This window comes from Onychostruthus taczanowskii, unplaced genomic scaffold (genome assembly GCF_017590055.1).
Source record: "Onychostruthus taczanowskii isolate IOZ18803 unplaced genomic scaffold, ASM1759005v1 scaffold28, whole genome shotgun sequence".
Taxonomy (NCBI): domain Eukaryota; kingdom Metazoa; phylum Chordata; class Aves; order Passeriformes; family Passeridae; genus Onychostruthus; species Onychostruthus taczanowskii.
The window spans coordinates 1,082,107-1,103,614 of record NW_024500128.1 but is presented as its reverse complement, the minus strand read 5'-3'; the positions used below and the strand labels follow the sequence as shown (position 1 = coordinate 1,103,614).

The 21,508-nt window shown below is 38.0% G+C and overlaps 1 protein-coding gene across 5 annotated transcripts in view; it reads right to left on the bottom strand.

The window, feature by feature from the left end:
• RBMS3 (RNA binding motif single stranded interacting protein 3) overlaps positions 1-21,508 on the bottom strand; it is a 443,527-nt gene that overhangs the window by 32,697 nt on the left and 389,322 nt on the right. For all 5 annotated transcript variants that reach the window (XM_041407734.1, XM_041407735.1, XM_041407736.1 and 2 more), the window contains exon 11: positions 5,635-5,745. In XM_041407734.1, the coding sequence (XP_041263668.1) occupies positions 5,635-5,745 (111 nt within the window). The remainder of the gene's footprint in view (positions 1-5,634; positions 5,746-21,508) is intronic.

Genomic DNA, 21,508 nt, shown 5'->3' with positions numbered 1-21,508 from the left:
GAATCTGGTGCTTTTCAGTTGGACTGAGTGCCCCTTTTTATCTCAAATTACATGAGGTAAATTGGAATTGCCTTTCAAGAGTGTTTGGGAAAAAAGGTGCAGGAGGAGCTACTTGTTTTTTATAAATCTCACAAGAATTTATGCTGATCTTCTCCCTTCTAACCAGAATCAATTCTCCTTAAATGGATCTCCTGCCCCAGACAGCTCCATGTTGTTAATCACTTACATTTGCTCTGGACTTTGGCTGAATAAAAGCATAAGGAAGATCTTTGTTTCAGCCTGAACTAGGCTATTTCATTTGAAATGGGTTCAGTCCTACATTTTCTACATAAACAGTAACTTAAACTGTCAGTCAATAAATAAAATAAAAGAGCTCTAAGATTAACACCTGATAACGCTAAAGGCACAAGACTGCAAAGAAACTTTGCTCCTGTAGCTCTCCAAGGACTTTGTGACATATAATTAGAATAACAGAGAGTACTTTTTGAACAAGAATCTGAACATGAGGGGAATGCGATGGTGTTTCAGCTCCATGTAGCTGTAGTATCTGCAAATAGAATGGAAGATTAAACAGGGGAAAAAAAAACCAAAACAACCCTATCTAACAAAGCAGCTATTCTGCTGAGGCCTTCAGGTGACATTTTAAACCACCAGTGACCATGGAGTATCCAAAGGAAATAAAAGATAAAAAACCTATAACAAGCTTGTTGTTCCATTGAAGGGTTCTGGAGATATCATCAAGCCTTGCTGGCAACAAAAAGAACTAACAAAGTGAAAGATAAGACTGATGTACCTGCATAGCAAGCCTGCTATTCCACTGAGAAATTCTGGTGATACTATAAACGAGGAAAGCTGAGTTAAGGTAGTTTGCAGTTTCAACAGAATCCCACATTATGTCATTGCAATTCTTTCACCTGACTGCATTTTTAATACAGAGTATCTGGAACAATTAAACAATTTTTTGTTTGTTCTTGTTGTTGTTTAAAAAGTACAATGGAGGGTTTATTCTGTAAGTTGCCTATCAAGTTTCTAAATTGGAAACTGAAAGCAGAGGGAATGTCAAGTGTGAAGAACAATTAAGCAGCCCAGTTGAACTTGAGTAAAACCAGCTTGAGTAAAAAACCTGGCTTCTACTCACTCTCCCATTGGTGTGGGCCTCAAAGGTTTAAGATGAAACAAGGCTACACTAAGGCAGTTCCAAAGGAGAGGGAAAAAAAGCTGGAGTTACCCCTCTGCCTATGAGGAATAACAAAGGCTGCCTCCAACTACTGAATGAAACTGGAACCCAAGCAGTGTCTGAAATGGATGCACCAGGGAGGGGAGGGAAACCTCAACCAAGAAAGTGCAGAACAGCAAACTTCCTTCAGGAATGACAAGCAGAGGAAAAAGAATAAAGCAAATCTGCTTCCCACTGAAGAGGCAGATTATTGCTGCTGATGGCCAAACTTGGAAGTGCCAAGGAGCAATAACTGAAAGCAGTGATCAAACTGCTTAGTTTTTACATTTCTGAAGGTTTTTGTATTATATCCACTCAGGCATCAATCACAATGTTATTAAACCTCGACAGAGATGTCAGATCAATGGCTGTATCGGAAACATTTTGAGTGATAGGCTGATGATGGAACAATTCCAGCCTCTATACATTATTAAACACATACTAATGCTGCTCTTTCAATGCTACCCTTACAGACTCACACACTCTATTCTTCTTCTACAGTACCTTTTTTAATAGCAGACCTAATTGTAGGTGAATATTACATAGGAAAAACAAGACTTACTATAATAAATAATAATAAACTAGGAAAAAAAATATCAAGCCTTCAACCTCTTGTCTGTCTTCACATTATGCCTTCTGGCATTAAAATTTCATTTTAATACAATTGTAGGAGCTGAGACGGGGTTGTCAGCCTTAATCAGAATATTCAGAGCTATTGCTTTCTTGCTTTAATCTTGACATAATTTAAGCTTAGGTTTTCTTTATGTATTTGCCCACAGCTAGCACACCCATGTAAATGCTTTTTGCTCTTTTTGAGTGAAGAGGTATCTATGAGAAATACATATAAATACAGCAGAAATAACCCCTCTGGCACATTGTCTGCTTAACTCCAGATTTCAAGCAGAATGGAGAAGTGATCACAGCAGCATATGTGCCTCTCAATTCATCAGCAACAAAAACTGTATTTTCACCGGCAGAAATCAATTTGATTTTCATAAAGGCAAAAAAGAATTATGTTCTTGGTGGATAAAGCACAAAGCACAGTAACTGGGACATGCAAATGCTGCACCAATTTCTCTCACAACACAGGAATAGGTTGAGATGCCATAAATGGCACACCTTTACCTCCTCTCTCCCTCCAGTGCCCTATACCATCCTTTGGCATTGGAATCAAGCGAATGCCTGCTTAGGCATCCTCTTGTTTAATGAGTGCTTGGTATAGCAGAGACGTCTAATTTTATGTGAACAATTCAATAATAGATAGGAATTAAGAATGTAAAAGATATAATAAAATGAAATTAAATACACATTTTTTGGGAGTTTGAATAGAAAGAAAACTTCTTGCCCCCATTCATGGCAAATAGTTTCCTAAACAAAATTATTTGTGTTTTGGGGGGAAGGCTTTACCTAGCACAAGGGAAATGCAGCAGACCATCAGTGAGTCCATAGGAAAACTACTTTGTTTTGAGTGCTGAATTGGAGGCTCCCAGATGGAAGTGAACACCCTAGCAGCATGAAGCCCAACCTGGGCTGGTAACCAAATAATCAAGTGGATGGAGGCAGCTGCCCCCTGGATTCCCAAGGGTCTTAATATGTGCTTCAGGGCTGAGAGATCAAAACTCAAATCCAGTTTTTGGAGTCAAGGCACAAAATGGCAGAGGCTGCTGTTACTCAGGTCACTCACCTCACCAAAGAGCTAAAGAGTGAAGGGAGATGGAATGGCTCCAGCCTGGACAGAGTACTTTAATGTTTTAAGGAACATCAAAAGGCCTAGTAATTCCCACAAGATATGAAGATGCATAGACCCTTGTGCTATTTTTCTAGCTCTCTCACTAAAGAATAGATTTTCTGTTGAAGCAATGTTTTAGAAACCCAGTATTCATCCTGAATCAGGCAAGTGTGGAGGTGGTTTTGAAGTCAGCTCTTACTTAAGTGACCACAGGGGTCTGTTTCGGCTGAAAAATATGCTATGTTAATTAGCAAAATGCTTTGTCTAAGGAAGTGAACATATGAAAGCCTTCCAATAAAAACTGCTTTGCATACTGCAAGCTCTTAAATTAAATTGGGACAGAGTTACTGCCAAGAGTGAGTAGAATTATTTGAGTAGAATTATTTGTGACTTTTTGTCTTGTTTGCCTAAAAAAATCTGGCTGGTTTCTTGAAAGGTAGCTGGTGGCTCGTTATTGCACTCTGTTGCACAGTTTTAAGGATAAAATTGAAAAATATATTCATAACAGAAATGTATCATTTATATCATTTATCTCCGATAAAACCTAGTCCTGCTGAGGTACTCACAGTAGTATGGCTTGGACTTGGCACAATTCTTCATGCTTTATGCTCTCAATGCTCCTCTCTCTGGACCAAAACTCAGAATTCGAAATAAATGAAGTAAAAATATCCCTAAATAAATCAAATCTCTAAGTAGCTTGTGTTCCCCATGTTGTTTTGTTTGGTTTTTTTTCTGTAACAGAATACACACCGAAGAATGAAATTCATGTCTGGATGGATACATACAGCAAAACTGCTACTGGCAGCCCAAATCATGATTTCTGATAGGAGGAATTCCCAACAGAACAAACTCTCTATGACATCCACGATTATACTGCTTGCATGAGTATTTAAACTGAATATGGTGCTGATGCTGTTTTTACCTAAGAGAAATCTTGTATGTGATAAAACAGGGTGTCATATGAGATGTTTGAAAAGCCTATGGATATTGTAGCACTCATCAATTGCTTACTCTTTCTTGCTCTTTTAATTTTTCTGAAAAATTACTTAGGAGTTGTACAGATAGTAAACATAAACCTGTATGGTACACCTTTGAATGTATTTCAACAAATTATCACAGGGAATGCTGTGAACTTGAAAGATAAAACTGTGTAAAGAGCTAGGAAAAGAAAGGAAAGATTTTCATTTGGGTGCAGTAACATGAGTTCAGGATCTCATTGTCACCCAATAGATGACCCACTACCTCTCAGAGTCCTTTGCCTGACTCCCCAGATGAATTTGTTACTGAAAGCACTGTAACAGTGATCTCAAGCAAAAAGAGAACATTAACTGGGAATTTTCTAGTTTGCATTAAGATTGTGAGACAATGAGGGCAGAAGACAATGTCTGTTAAGTGTCATGGAATTGAAAATGACAGGCAGAGGAAAAAATTCATAGGAGCTGCCCAACAGCACAATCAGAATTCATTTTCCATTTCCTTGCCTTAACTGTTAAACAAGCTTTGGAATCACAATAATTACATATGCAGAAATTCTCACTAGACCAAGTATTTCCTTCAATTTCATGAAGAGAAAAATGCTGAGATTAACTCTGTCATGTAATTCCTACTTCTTTTGATTATTGAATGCAACATTTAAAATGTCAGTAATGAACAATGAACCATCATATTTAAGTTTAGTTGGGAAACAATACAGAACCCTTAGATCTTAAGTGAGATTTTTTAAAAGAAGTGGGAAGAGACACTGGAGTTAGAATTAAATTCAACAGAAAAGGAAGAAGCAGCAGAAGAGAAGAGATCAGGAAGAGAGCCAACACAGTGAGTTAAATACCTTTGTACAGATGCAACTGTAATAAGTACCTTATTAAAAAAAAAAAAAAAAGTTCGAAAACTGTGTTCCTGTAGATTAGTATCAAGTAGAACAGTGGTAAAAAAAATGGTAAGTGCATAACAGAGCATGTTATGTAATTACATGTAATAAAGAGCATGTGTGCTAAAGTAACAGAAGTGTAATATGTATATATTACATATTACATATGTAATAGTATGCCTGTACTTTTGCAAAAATTTACAATACATGCAGTGTGCGCACACTCACATATCAAACCACCATTTACGGTCTGCAGTTGCTGTATTTTAGGAACTTTTCTGAGAGCTTAAAGGATTTTAATTAGGAGTGGCTTCTGCCTTTCTCTGACTCTGGGGGTGTTAACTGAGTATGACCTAAACAGTTTAAAAAGAAAATTTGAAAACAGTTGTTGAAATATGCATATTTAAATATTATATACTAGAAACACAGCTGGCCTTGACTGAAAATTCCATTTCTAAGCCTGGTTGCTATGGTTTGAAGTGAGTAGTGGATCCTACCACAAAGCCAGAACTCCTGATCAAGGTGGTATGAAACTTTATTGACTGACAAGCAAACAATTTTAAAAACAAAAAGACCAGTACTTCCCTAATTACATGAGAACCAGTACAGATAATTCCTTTTAAATATAGATCAGGGTTTGTTGACCTACCATTTTACTACTCATGCTACTTTGTCATTTCTGTTCTGTAATAACTAATGCTTACTGTATGATGGTGAAGCCCTCATTTCACCATCAAAAGCACTGAAAAGAGTAGTCAATTACTTCAGGAAACTCAGCAAGCAATAGATGCTTTGCAATAGAGGAAAAAAGAGTGATCTTACCGTTCCTGTTGTGCCCAAGGAAAGGTGGTTCATCTGTTGGGTCAGAGGGCCCATCATGCTTGCTGGCTGCATTGACATAGTGTGGTCCATTGTTGGTGTTATCACAGCACCCTAGAAATACATATTATTTACAGTTCAACCTCTCACATTCAAAAAAAAAAAAAAAAAAGGAAAAAAAAGGCATTCTTTAAATGAGTGAACCTGACTGAAAACTTGACATGAATCTTAAAAGACACTAATACATCTGTCAGAAAAAATATGCTTTGCTCCTATTGACAACCAAGCTACACACATATATTATTTGTACTGCTAATGAGGCCATTTTATGTCAGCTCCAATTAAGTGTCATTTTTTACTTCATTGCTTCTGACAAACAAATGCATATGTTCTTTCTATGATGAGTGCTACTGTACATTGCAAAATGACTGTCGTTTCCATTTTTCCATATCCTGTATAGAACAATCTTACAGACAGAACACATATGTCCCCAATTTTGTTTGACTTCTAAAGCCTTCAGTCTCAGAGATCTTCAGCCTATTATGGTAATTTCCTTGGATTTTTCCAGTCTCAATTAAGAACCCTTACTCATGGTATTTTATAGGTGATTAAGTAAGAAGACTAGCTATTGACAGTGAGTTTGGTAGTGATACCATTTAAAACAGATACACAGTGTTTAAAAGCATTTTTCTTCTCTGCATGAAAAACAAAGACGTTAATAACAAAGACCGTAGGTACTAAAGCAAGACTGAGACTTTGACCAAAAAAGGAAATAAAAGACATGCCAGAGGAGCTTTAGAGAGAGAGCTCCTTTGCCATTCAAATTCCTGGCTTTTGGCTCTTCCACTCCCCAAGGTCCCATGTTGGCAATACCATGACTTAGTGAAGTGTTGATTCTCTTCAGTTCAATATTGTAAAATGCTATGTCCTGTGTTGGTTAGAGAAAGTCAGTCAAAAAGTGTGGTCTGCTCTTTTTCTTGCAGAAAGTGACAAAAGGCAGTATTACCAGCCATTTCTTCAAAAGAAATAATAATTTTACTTTGTATGCATCTTTTGTGCACACATCACAAACTTGCATAATCACATTACATCTGCTGCAAAGTGTGAAAAATGCAGATGAATGTATCTGTTAAAAAAATTTACTTTTTTTTCCCCCTTTGAGAATACTGGAAAAATTCACCTATAAACAAACTTGTTTAACCAACCTGTAAAACAAACTTGTTTCAAAACTCATAGCATATTTGTACTTACATGTCTATCTCACATTTACACAGAGCTATTTTTGCCAAGGATCTGATTAGAAGCTAAGGATTTCAAATTTTCAGTTGCACATAGAAATAAATAAAAATACAAAATTCTGGGGAAATACCAATTCAATTTTGCCTCACCTTCCAACAATATTTTTTCTATGCACATCCTATTTGAGAAGTATAGAGTCTACAGCCCCTGAAAACTCATTCCTTGCATGCAGTGGAGTAAGAAGAAGGTAGGCTCATTTTGGTCAGTCATTTTTGTAATATCCTCAGCACATGAAACACATACACACTTGCTTTATGTCACAGAGTGGATTTACATGCTATTGACAAGAGTCCCTAAAGAATTCTGACAAATTACAGAAGCTGGTCTCTGTGGAGCATCTGTCATGATTCCAAATGAATGCTTAGGAACAAGCCGATCAGTGTGCATGTATCAAACCTGCAACACTTCCCACTTTTGCCACTTTATTGACTATTATTAATTTGCACTGGTTTACATCGATTAATTTATAGATTTACTCATTTAATGAACCACCACACAGTGAAGTCTTCCCTTTGGGTGAAAGAGTCTAAAAGCAAGTCTGCAGGGCACACACCCATTCAGCCCATCCAGCCGTTCCTGCATAGCAGAATCAATGCAAGAGTCTGAGGAAGAGCCATGAACAACAAAAATAATCTTGTTTTGGTTTTGAAATCAGTGGCCTCACTCACCATGCAGCCATATGATGTTCTAGGGTTTGGGCTTCAACTGCCCTTTTTGGTTAGGATAGGACACTGTAAGCTCTGCGCTCAGAGTGATCAGCATTTTTACTCTATCAAACCATACATGCTCAAATTAAATTTGTCAATTGATAAACAGTTTTCTCCGTTCCTTCTACAAGCATGTTCTCCTTGGGCTCAAAGGTGGAGAATTGCCTATTGCTTTCCATGACAGACAAGCTGGGCTCCCATTTGTGATGTCAGGGAAGGTGATTCTCCCCCTCTTCTCCATATTAATGATATCCCACTTTGAGAGATGCATCCAGCTCTGGGGGCCCCAGCGTAAAGAGAATGTGTACCTGTTTGAGAGGGTCCAGAGGGGGACCATGAAGGTGATCAGAGGGCATCAATGTATGTAAGCATCTGAAGGGAAGGTGTTAAGAGCACGGGACCAGGCTCTTCTCAGTGTTGCCAAGCAATCAGGCAAGAGGCATCAGGCAGAGACTGATGCACAGGAAACTCCTGAGGAAGAACTTCCTTACTGTGCTGGTGATCCTGTACTGGAACAGGCTGCCTAGAAAGGCTGTGGAGTTTCCCTCACGGGAGATACTCAACAACCCTCTGGATGCAATCCTGTGCAAATATGCATATTGCAAAAGTACAGCTGGAGGAACTTGCTGTGATTACATATGTGACAGACTGATAACTATTTCTGGTTTTAATTCAGGAACCTGGAAATAAAGAAGGGGCAGTGGTGAAGGAAATCTTATGGTTTAGTGTAACAAATGTAAATGCCAGACATAGAATGGAAAAGTCTGAGAGCAAATGTCTTTCAGCAAATAAGTAAGCACAACAGGTATTGCAAACAAACTGTTAAAAAAATATGGATTAGAGAGAAAATATATCAAGGACAAAAAAATTGCTCAGATACAGAAAACATATCATTTTCAAATTGAAAAGATATATATTCCTGTCCCTAAACATACGCCATTTAATACGCTAGAAAAAGAAGCTGGGAAAACAAATCAAATATTTGCAGCTTTCCTAAGACAGCTTAACATGTTTTAAGCTGACAGTTACCTAGAGCAGAGAATTACATGCATTTCCCAGATCATTAATTCACCAGTTCAGAATCTTCTTGTGATCACGTAAGAAAGAAATTATACTTAATTAAGGAAATATTGTCTGGTTGTTCGGGCAACCCCCAGTCTCCAGACCATAATGCATTTCATATTACATGCTGTCAAGTCCATTCATATTCAATTTATTTAGCTGTAGAAGAAAAAAATGTCTTGCCTCAGATATTGCCATCATATTAAAAGTAATTTGATTCTTTTCAGCCTATAATATGTAATTGCTGATAAACATCCAGTTAGCTACTGGCAAAGGTTATATCAAACATCTTGTTTTGTCTTCATCTGTTTGGATGTTTGATTTTACTGAGGTTGTAAATGTATAGAAAGGCATCTTAGCATTGCAGATTATTACTTAAAGCCCATTTTAATGGCAAAGAAACTGTAGAAGAAATTATCATGAGATTTTCACCACTATCTCTGCCAAAAAAGGAGTTGTCCTGTCAATTATTTAGACTTGTCCTGTTGCCCTGTTGCCTCAGTATGATTACATTATTTTTTTTTTTTTAGTTCCCACAAGAAACTGATTATAATGACTTTTAAATTTGGCAAGATATTGTCATATTGGCATATGATTTTTCACACAATTTTGTTGATGCTAGAGATGTTTTAAAAGAAATTAACAGGGTAAATGGTAAGGAATAATGATACAGACAAGCATGTTTTTTGTAACATTTTGATAAACCTAAGAAAAGCTGACATACACATTTGATTTCCTTTTCACTTTATTTGAAAGACATTGCTGTTTTAGAATGCTTTAAGCTTTATGAACATACTTTTCCTATAAGAGAGTACATGTGTATATTTCAGAATACAGTCTATCACTTACAAAGAGAGAAGCTGGACTTTATGAACACTGCACACCCCCTCTATAGCAAAAAACTCAAATTATAGGGAAGACACCAAACACAGTTTTTTATATGAGGTAAAATATCTTTAAGTATTTGGCAATATCAAAAGGCATCAGCAGAACAATCCTATGTTGGTGCAAAGACTTGTGCCACTTTTTGTCTGTTTGAAGGGTGGGAAAGTGACATCAGTAATAAAAAGTGCACTAGGAGGCTTTAGGAATGGAGAGTTCATTAGTTGAGAGATGCACTAAGGGGTCAGTGGGAGGATGGATTAGTTGGTCACAGATTTCTACAATAATGAACTGCATTAAAGGCTTCTATTTTATTTCAATGTTCTAATACTGATATTGGACTTAAGGGGAAAATACCAGCTGAATAAATATTTTTTAAAGCTTACAGTAAGCATCTGTTTATTTTAGAATTTACTTTTCCTTTACTTAAGAAGTTTAAACAATTTAACCATACTCACAAATTCTGCTTGGTGAATACTGGTCAGTGTAAAGCCAATAAACTTTACAGCAGAAAACTTATTTTTCAAATTTGTTTACAGATATCTTGTGCAGACATATAAGCACCGGGCCATTCTGTTTGAAAATTTATTACCCTACTACCAAGTGAATGTCTTTATGTTATCAAGAACATGTTGTTCCTTGAGGTTTTATTAAATTGAGTGAAAGGATGACTTTCCTTATGCTTATCAGACAGACACATCTATCAAGAATTAATATGAAAAAAATCAACATGCGTGCTTTTTTGCAGATAAATACACTCTCTCTGCACACTGAACAAATGATGGCCATATTTTGATTGATTTACTGTTCTGTCTAGTCTGACTTGTCTGATCTCCTTGGGCTGCCTCTCACAGGCAGCAGAAAAAACAGGTCCTCTTGTCGGAACTGAGTCTACTGAACTACTCCAAACTGGTTGGTAAGGGTCAAACTCCTATGACTGCAGCAGGAAGAGTAAAGGTAGCTTTGAAATCCTCTCTGTCTTTGTCATCACCTCTGCTGGGAATATTTGTTGATATTTCAAAACAAAGGAAATATTTTTTCCCTTTCTCAGTGAAAAGATAGCAATTGCTGTGGCATTTGCCAGTTTATCAGAGCTTAAATCATGATTTGAGTATAGCGAAGAAGATCAGCAAACATAAGCTAAAAAAATATGTTCTGCAAATCTGAGGATTTGATTTCATTTCATTACATTGGTATTTCAAAAGCTTGCAAAAAATGTGGTAAAGCGAGCAAGAAGCCCAAACCCTCCACTAAATCAAAGCAGCTTTAACTTTGGAGTAGGCAAACCTGATACAGACCATCAGTGCTGAGCCCTGCTTCTGTACTGAGTACTAAACCACAAGTTGACATGGTAATATTTTGAATCATGGGCATAAATTCAAATTCTTATCTGACATTGCCTTCATAAGTTAGTTGAACCTCCTAGAAGCAATGGGCACATTTTCTTTCCTTTTCTTTGCTTTTACTGTTTGTTTGTGAACTTCTTTCCTCAGCTGAAAGTATACATCATAGGTCCAAGAGAGTTACTGCCCAGAAGTAACTGGTTTTAAAGGATTAAGAAGCCAAATATAGTCTGGTAAATAAAGAACAAAGGTGACTCTTGTGTAGGCTTCACCTTTATTACAACAATAGCCAAGGTTTTTTTTGATGGTTTCTTTCCCATTGCCCTTCTTGTCTTGGATTTCCTGTGTCCTAGTCTGAAATACAGCTTTGATAATGTACAGATACTAGCCTACATGAACAAAGGCAGATTAAAAGGACGTAGAAATGGGAACATCAAGATATAAGGAAAAGACAGCTGATGCAATAGGAAGAATTTTATATTGGTAACTGTGTGCACAAATGGAGCAATACCTGAAACAATATTGGACAAGTTAATAAATGTATTATATCAGGCAGTGCCATATGTCAGTAGTTTATGCTTCTACCAGAGTATAAAAAATCAGTAAATATCATAGCATACCTCTGTTAATCTAAAAGGACATAACAAAACCAAATAGCATTTATTCTTCAAACAAAAACCTGCCCATGTCACTCAGTGCCTAAGGTGACTTTTGCTCGGTGACTTGTATCTTTCCACCCAAAATAAGGTCTCAAAAGAAAGGCCATTGAAGAAAGTGACAATATTTACAAATATTTATGAATGGAAAATATACCTGAGTTCCTACAGGGACTCTGAAGCAGATTTTGTGAGCCCTGTTTCAGACCTTTGCACTTACTGTGTGCCCATGCAGGCTGTACCTATCATAAGCCCATGTGCTTCTTCATAGACTGAAAATCTGAAGTTTTCATACCCTTCTTCAACTTGCCCCAGAAATAAAATAAAATTACTGGTATTATATGCAAGAATAAATGGGACTATTTTAGCTGTGGTCTGCTATCAGGAAGGAGCCCAGAGCAATTAGGAAATGATCTGTTGCAGTGGGGTATTCATTCCAGCAATTGCTGGAGAAGGCAGAGAGGCCATAGGCAGCTCTTTCTCCCTCATCTGACCTATTCTATAAGGGAATGGGAAATCTCATTTGCTTTTTTCCCTACTCTTCAGCTTATGAGTGTGCACTTGGCTGTATGATGGCTTTATGTAGCTACTCCACGTATCAGTGCTTTTGTTATGTCAAGAACAGCCACCACAAACAAAAGAATCCTCACAACTCAAAGAGAGTTTAGCATCCCTGGAAGACAAAAAAAGAAACACAAAGGTGGTAATTTGCCTGGGACATAACTACTGTAATACACAGATCAAATCTTCCCCTGCCCTTCCCACTATCAGATTTCACAAAAGAAAGATTCCAATCCATGTCAAAACAAGCAATTCCATTCTGTTTATATTCTTATATATATATTCTTATATATATATTCTGATGTGGATGAAATCCTTCCTTCCTCCACTGTCTCCCAACAGCTGATGTGCCATCCTAGTAAATGGGAATCAGGAGTCTTTTCTGTGGACTAGCTTTTCTTAACATCAGAAAGGAACTTCATCTATTAAGTAATAGTTCCCCTCAAACTGCTCCCTCCCTTCTTGCCTCTAACCAGGTGTGAAAACTCACTTAATGGCACATCCTAGGTGATAAATGGTTATTATCAAACTGTACATTACAATGCAAGCCAGAACCAGTTTTTAGGTAACATTTTCAATTCTATGTCTTAGTGAGTTCAAATGAAACTTTCAAAAAGGATGTCATATTTGTATGCTCAGTAGTTTGATTTTACATATACATATACACACTCACAAAATTACACATGGGAAGACAAATTGTATTGCCAATTCTATTACACCCACTCAGGCCACAATATTTTTTCAGTATGTGGATAGGTTGTTTTTTTTTAATATATTAAACTCTCAGTGCAGGATTTGTTATAGCAAATGTAACTAAGAGCAACAGTAACCGGTTTTTAAATTTTCTGTTCATGAGCAACATTTAATGAGCAATGAGTACAAACTTCTGTTGTTAGCTGAAAATGCTTACTAATTTTATTTTACTCAGGCAAACATGCTCCTAAAAGAAGAAAAATGCTTGACAGAAAATTTTGCCTCCAGAGGCTTGTGCTTTTAAGTAGAGGGACAAAGAAGGTTGGTGACATGAGAGCATGTAAGAAGTTTAATGTAGTGGGGTTGTGTCTCTCCCTGGGCCTCCAGTTTTCCATGCAAGGTGAGGCAGTCCCACCTGTCTGTGTGCTCCACAAAGCCATGACAACAGATGTGACCAAGTGTCTGACACACCAGGCTATTGATCTCTGCTTTTCTGGCAAGATTCAGTGCATAGATCATTTGCCAGGCACAGAGAGTGCTTAACTGGGTTTGGGGTGGAAACTCCAGTGACACTTCTCCTATGTGCACTTCTAGCCTCGACACTGCAATGGCCAGTGACAGGGCAGAAGCTGTGATCTGTAACAGATGTGCTGTGTTTTGTTTCCTGACTGAAACCTGGAGGGACTTGCACTGTGTGAGCTGTAATCTAACAGCTGAGCTGGATGAAAATATTCACTCATTAGAAGGACAAACACTGACACTGAGAGACATCAGAAATTATTAGGAACTGGCTATCAACAAGGAAAAAAAAACTGACCCCAAACCAAACAGAAAAGTGGGCTGGTAATATAATCCTATGCATTAAGGTCATATTAGAGGTAAGATGACAAAAATTACACTCTGCACAATGAAGAAAATGGTATGGCTGTGTGTGGTATTAACTTCACAACACTAAAAGGACTCAACACAACCAGACTGACATGGAAATATCTGAAATACCTTCAACATTCAAAAAAGTGAGGTGGTATCACTGAATGAAGTTCCAAGGAGACATACTGAGGTGCTAGGGTGGAAGACAGCAGAGTGCTCCTCTGTGAGATCCCAAATACTTGAGAGGACAATGGGAACAATAGTCAAGGAATGGTTAGTATCAGGGGGTTTCCCTGAAATTCTGAGATCAGAAAGGCTCTTGTAAACTAGAATTTATTAGTGATGGAAAATACAAATAAGACAACCTCACATAGTTGCTCCTGGACTTCATGTCAGCCCTTCTAATGTCAAGACAAAGGGAACTCTTCAACATCAGAGCTAATTCCTAGGCAAGGCTCAAATCTAGGCTGCACTCTCAGAGCCACACTGATGTAAGGGCTACCACGTAATCCAGGTACACAGCTGCATGGGGTAGGTAGAAAGCCACCTTGAAATGCTGAGGTTAATGTTGCTGTATCACTCCTGAACTCAGCTACAAACACAATGTCCATCCTCCATGAGGATGCACTATGGTGCACTGCCATCTGCTGCCTATGTCTCAACTCCTTATTGGCATCTCCTGCACAAAGGAAGATTAAAGGTATGGAGGGTCTAAAAATGATATCCTTATACTATTTTTCAAATTTAAAAGTTCTGGAAAGCTGATAAGGACCAGTAATATGCACATAATCTTCACAGGAATCCTTCTTTTCCTACCTATTAGGAAAGACATATAACAGAAGATGCTATAAATGAAACCCTGGGTGAGTAAAGATGCTTTTCTAACGATATGCTTCTATTCAATAATAGATTTTAGACTTGAAGATGATAGACTGGGAAATCTTGTACTAAGCCACTGTTCATGTTATGTATCAATTCAATTCTAGATCACAGTGATTCATATCAATCTTTAAAACTAAAAATGCACTTTATTAGAGAAGACAAATACAGAAATCCATCTCTCTGTCATGTTCTGTTAGATTTGTAACCTGTAATGTTAAACAAAGCCCTTTCCCACACAGTAATGGAAAGACAACTATTCCAACCTGCCTTTCCTTTCATTTAAACCCCAAAATTTTCACAGCCTGTGTGTCCTGGCCCAGCTCCCAAACTGCATTTAATTTTCTGGACTTGTAACTCCTTAGGGGAGGCTACAGATGGAATACGCTCCATTCTGTATTGGGATTTGTCCTTTAACTGGTTAAAACTGGCTACCTGGCACTGCCAGCTTTGTGACAGACCTCAAATCCAAGACTGAGGCATGTATTTCCAATAGTGCCTTCTTACCTTCTATTCCATCGTTAAAAGTAGCACAAGACTATGCCTCACTCACGCCTTTACAAATTTTAAGTGTGATTTTCATCACTTTAAAAATTCCAGACCAGTTCCTCCCTGGACTCTCTGCAAGCAAAATGCCACCAACACCTGGTTTTTGCTGCTCCTGGACAATCCACCCTGCTTTGGATGATGCTCCCAATGACAGCGTCACAGTTTGTACACTGTTTTGAACAACTGAGACTATTGGCACAATATGGGCAAACTGTGGCTGCAGAAGTGTCCCTACCTAAAACTTCTCTCCCAGATGCATGAGACTTCAAGAGGCCAGTAAAGCTGATGGCAGCAAGTACACAGAGCATGTCCTTCAAAGGTAACTCCATCTAACTCCATCTTGTGAAGGTACAAGTCATATAGATGAAATCAAATTCAAGCCCTCAGTTATGTGTCACCAGTCAGAAAAAATGGAGCCTAGAGAGGGTAAACAGATTTTTTTAAACTAAAATTTGGATATTTTAAGTTCTCCTTTACTTTAAGGTACTTCTACTAGTGAAACTAGTCTGTGTGTTAGAATAAACAAATAACTTTTGTAAATCTCCCTTCTACCAAAGATCTCAAAGTGTTTTAAATCCTGTGTGATATATAGAGAACTCAGGAGCTGGTCTGTTATCAGGGTTCTGGGATAAGTCTGGATCTACATCTGAACTTTCCCAAGACCATGAATGTTCAGACTGAGGGGTACATCTTGCGTGATCACCATTGCAGGCCTGAAGAGAACAGGTGGTTCCATTTACAGACACCAGTCCAAATTGATCAAGAAAATGATACATTTTAACTCTTGATTCATGCTGAGCAGATTTGAAATAAATAAGAGAAAATGGCTAACTTGAGTCTACTTTGCTCTACACTCCACTGTCTTTTAGAAGTAAATGAATATATTGAGGAACAGCAATTTAAAAGCAACCGATGTGAGTAAATATTCAGTGCAAAAATGGTTCAAATAGTCTAAGAAGCAGACATGAAAAGTTCAGGAAGATGCAGATTTTGGCTTTTATTAAGGCTAGAAAGAAGAGAAAGTAAGCGATCCAGCAAGGATTATTCTACTTTTTTAAAATATATCTTTACTGATTAAGAATGACTAAATTGATATATTTTCCCTTTTGTTTTCTGTCCAGATAAAGTCACTCTTGGGCAGAAATCTTCCTTATAAAGTTTCAGCCTAGAGCACATTTTTACAGCTGAGTTATTATCCTTAAAATACGAGTTCATACTGGAAATGCTGGCAGCCCTCTTAACTATTGTATAGCAGTGAGCACAGCTGTAACATGTTAAATATGTTGAAAGTACAGGGGGGGAACAGAGTGGCTCAGGGGCCTGGTAACAGAACAGAGAGTCTCAGTGCTGGGTCACCACGTTTGGTCATTGCTGGGACTGAAAGTTTTATCAAGCAACAGCTGCTCAGTTCTGTTCAGGTATCAACCACCCACACAGAAACTCTCTATCACAGAGATACATCACTGTGACTGGTGATGTCCAGCAGCCTTCCCAAGGGTTGGGAAAGGTAGGGGGCTGCATCTTCACAGGTTAGCTCGAAGGTGGAGAGCACTGATGACACAGAAGGGAGAGACTTGCGTGCTCCTTGTCCGGTATGTTGCTCCACCTACAGCAGCCTATGGCTACTGGGTCTTCTCAGAGCACTCGATTTTATCAGAACGATGGTAACCACCAAAGACTGCTCCTTTTTCCACATTAGTGAATGGACCATATCCATGCCATCACACTGCCGGTTTCAGAGGAATTGCCAAAGCAACATAGGCAAATGAAGTCAAAGTCTGCTGCTCCAGTTTTCCCTAAATGAATTTACTGGAGTAAATCAGGTAAGTTACTCCAGTTTACACTTATCCATACATGCTGCAGTAGTCTCTACAAAAAGATTTTATTTATTATAGCTTTTATTTTGTACAACACTGTTTCCTGCCAGTCACTGTGTATTAGTCCATGGGAATGCACAGCAAGCAGTCAGATTCTGACATACAAAAAGATGTTTATACTTCTTTATGACCTTATAGTTTCCACTCACTGTCTGATTTGCAGAAATTTAGGCTGAAATATTTTTTTTTTTATTTTTGGGCAGCTTTCCTGAATTTCTTTCAGTTATTTTAGTATTGTAGAGGTGTTCAGTTTCTCTGGAAAAAAAAATCTTTATGTTTATTTTCTCTGGCATCTAAAAATTAACTACCATTGTGGTCAACAGTAATTTCAGAGGTTCCATGGATGAGCCAAGAAAGAGCAGTTCAAGTTATTTTCAAAGTAATTTTCTAAACCCTACCTGAAGTAAATCCTTCAGGCTATGAGGCAGCTGATGGGAACTGCCTGCTACCAAATACTCCTCTGCAAATGTTTCAGACAACAGAGAGCACCCTGCTCTGGAGCCAGAGGGGAATAAGCTGGTGAGTCACTGCTGTGGTAAATGTACCAGAGTGAGTCTTTCACCCAAACAGGATGACCACCCTTCCATGAAGCACTGATCAGGCAGCTGAGTTCAGTAAGATGTCTTTCACATGATGGTAAGAAGATCCTTTGGAGGAACAAAGCATAGAGGAAGCTAGAGAAAAGAATGCTAGCTGGATAGTATACACATGTTGCTGAGATGTACAGTAAGTTCTTTGGAAAAAAATCCAACTCTGTAGGAGAATAAAACATCCCGTGAATCCAGGTCACATTTGGCATATAATTGTGACCAAAAGAATGAAAAAAATTGAGCTGTCAAAAAGCAATGTTTCCACCATATTTCAAAATGACAGAACATTTCAGACTTTATCTAAATTTGAAGTGGGGGGGGGAGGGGTGGGAAAGAAGCTTAAAATTAGTTCGACAATCCAGAAATGAAAACAGGGAGATTATAGATATTTTGTCTTTGTTCTTCTCACCCTTTCCCCACTCCCTAAGTTCTCTCTGGGAGTGGAGTCAAAACAACATTTTCACAACTTTTTCCATGTCACTACCCTCTCCCTCTGCACATTTTCACTTGAAGACAAGTTTTAGAGCTATTATTTGATTCTTCCCACAAAGCCAAATTTTATTATCCACAGAGTATTATATATGTAATAGTCCTGTCAGTCCTAGCCAGAGGCAAAGGGTAGCCTCAGAGGTAAAGGAAACAAGAAACATCCAAAGGAAGATAAATAGGAATGAGATGATAGGCAAATGGCTAATACTCCCATCTTTTGTTGAGAGCTGTGTGGATAGAAAGATAGTGCTCTAATTAATTCCAGAGTGACAGGGACTCGAGGGCTGGGTTCTGTGCACTGCATGCTTGTGAATCTTCATTATATGTGAAACCCCTTCCTCCAAAAACCAAACAAACTCTTGTTTTGTCTTTGACTTCAAAAGATGCATCATAACTAACAGCAGATGTTCTGATAAACTCCAGTAGAGACCAACCTCTTGGCAGCCACATTTGTGTTCTGCAGTGACTTTTCCAGGCACACAGAAAATCCACTTATGGGACTGCAAAGTACATGAAATGATTTTCTGGTAGGACTTCCTGTGGTATTTTCTGTTACTATCGAGGAACTGCAGCATCATGAAGGACCATCTTCTGGTATTTCAGTTCAGGGTCACTGCAGATGATTATGAATTCAGGGAAGAAGTGCACAGCTTGAAGAGGGAACTAGATGACGCAAAAATTTTAGCAGAAGCTGATTGCAATTTCAGTGGTTCAAACTTCTATAATCCAACAATCAGAGTAACATATATATCTTAGTGAATTTGAAAAATTTGGCTTGAAATCCTGGCCCTGCTGAAATTAATTATGGCTTTGTCATCAACTTGAATGCTACCAATATTTCACATTGTTTTAATCCTCTGAGACAGATGCCAAGCTGTACATCACTATGCAGGTATCCAAAAGATTTTTATAGCACAGACAGATTTTCATTAATTTGTTATGTCTAGCAGAGATGATTCTGCTCTTGCTTTCAGATTCAGATTGTAATTCAGTGATTTTTGGGTTTTTTCAGTAATCCTATTGTAAATTTTGTGGCCCTATGCTGCCTGCAGACTTGTTTAATCAAGAAACAAAATTTTGTTTTCTGGCAAGACAGCCATCTTTTCTAGAAGCTGAAGTAATTAATAAAGATAAGGACAACCAATCTTGGAACACGAAAGAATCAAGTCTAATAAAAATTTTCAGTAAGAAACCATCTAATAAATACTTATTATGCACACTGAGAAGGATCCTTAGGCTGAAATGTTGCCATAAATTATTCATATGGAAGTTTTGGACTGTAAACAAATTTATGAAGATAATGATCTCTTTGCAATTCATGAACAAAAGTGGAGGGAGGGGTCAATCCCCAGAATAAACTGTGATGTATAAATCCACCAGCTGGAGGCACAAAGTACTGATGCAGAGATTCACTGCAGAAATTGTAAAATAATCCCTGTGTGTTTTCTCCTTCCAGAAAGACAGCTTTGAAGAGCAACTGCAGAACCAAATAATTTAGTGTATCCTCATTTGCTGTTCTTGACCAGAGCAGTAATCACAAGTTAGAAATCAAAGTCTTTGGACTATAATGGGTGAATCAAATGAGAACTGTGCGCAGCATTAGCCTGTGCCTGCTTAAAACTAGCAGCAAGCAAGCGTGAAACCTTTGTCAGTACAGACCGCAAGGGGTTGTTGCAACTTTGGGAAACACTGATGTTCATTTTTGTTTGATGTAAGAAACTGCTTTTCCTCAACTGAGGATTCATACTGACTGACTAGGAGGTTTAATAAGCTGAATGAATTTCACAATGGCAAAGTTTACTTCCAGTACATTTATTTAATGGCTGAGGGAACTGATGAAAGGGAAATAAAAATCTGATGAGGAGAAAAAAAAAATTAGTCTAGAATCTAGACTCCCCCAGGACAATTTCTTGTGCTTTGTATCCTCTGTACTGACAGACAACATATTTGCTTTCTAGCTAATTACCAACAAGACTAAAATTTTACATCTTTGATGTGTATGAGATCAAAGAACATTAGGAAATAAAAGTAAGATTAACATAATTGTCTTGTACAGCTATAATAAATTATGACTACATATACAATCAAACACCCTGCTCATCAGGAAGGCATAAACTAGAATCAATTGAACTATACAAGAACCTTGTTTAACTTTGTTTCCTCTGCAGTTTCTCACCTCTCTTGACACCCACCACTGCATCCCAGATGGAAAGCCACAAAAGAGGCCCCTCTCCCAGGGGCCTATCTGACATTCATGAGATCCACAGAAGCTTCTGCTCAGTTGTTGTGCCTTAAAAAAAACACAGCAGCCTTGGGCAGACATGGCAGGTCACCAGCAGGGGATGAACTAAAGGATTTCCAGGTCCAAACTCACATATCCCTACCACTTGCTTGATCTAAAGGATTAATTTCTATTTAAGTTTTTTATTTTTTACTGCTATTGTCTACCTAATCTGCTTACACAGACATGGCACCCAAACCTCTTTGGGAGCATTTTGTGGTAGTGCAACCTTTTTCATTATGTATCTAGGACACAATTCTCATCCATCAAATCTGTGTGACAGTTATCATGCTCAATTTAGGAAAAAAGGAAAAAAGAAAAGAGGGGAACCAATGCTTTGATGTTTACCTGCATCTAATTCATCATTACCATGGCTTAAATAATGTGTTAGGAGTGTTGCATTTTCTTTAAACTGCCCATGAGAACAATGCTGCCCTATAATAACTGATAAACACCTGGCTTTGATTGATTCTTCTTCAGTCTTAATGCACACAGCATGTTTGTTTACTCCATAAATATCTTAGTATTTCTACTTCCTCACCAGCTCAACTATGAGAAAAAAAATCAAAGGCAGCCAAAAGTAACTGCCTTGTAAGAGTAAAATGGGGTGGGAATGTTTGGATCGCTCCAGCTCATTAAGGTGACGTGAAAGGTCTACTTCTGGCTAGGAGCTGTGAGTTATTCCTTCAAGCAAAAGCATTTTGAAGGTTTTATTTGTCATCAGGTGGCAGTGACAATGAAAAACGTCTATTGCACTTCAAGACAGCTGGTAATAAAGCAGCGCAGGGAACGACTGACAGAATAACTATACCACTGTAGCTTCTAAGTTTTTACAGCCACTCAGCTGGAGTTATACCATTGTATTAAAAGTGGTTTAGAGTATAAAAAACATTTGATACAGAGGGGTTCTCTCTCTCCCCATTGCTGCATGAGGAATCAGTGCAACAATATTTGGGTAAAGCGGTCTTTTGCTTAATTTAAGTAATTGTATTTACTATGTAGTTTTGCTTTAGTTCACACAAGGGCAAGCCTAAAAATGTTCCTAACTTTCTGACAACTGCCTCATTCAGCACCCTTGCAAGCAGCTCCCAACAAATCCCAGTCTTCAAAGGCACATTGTTTTTGTTTGTTCTCATTGT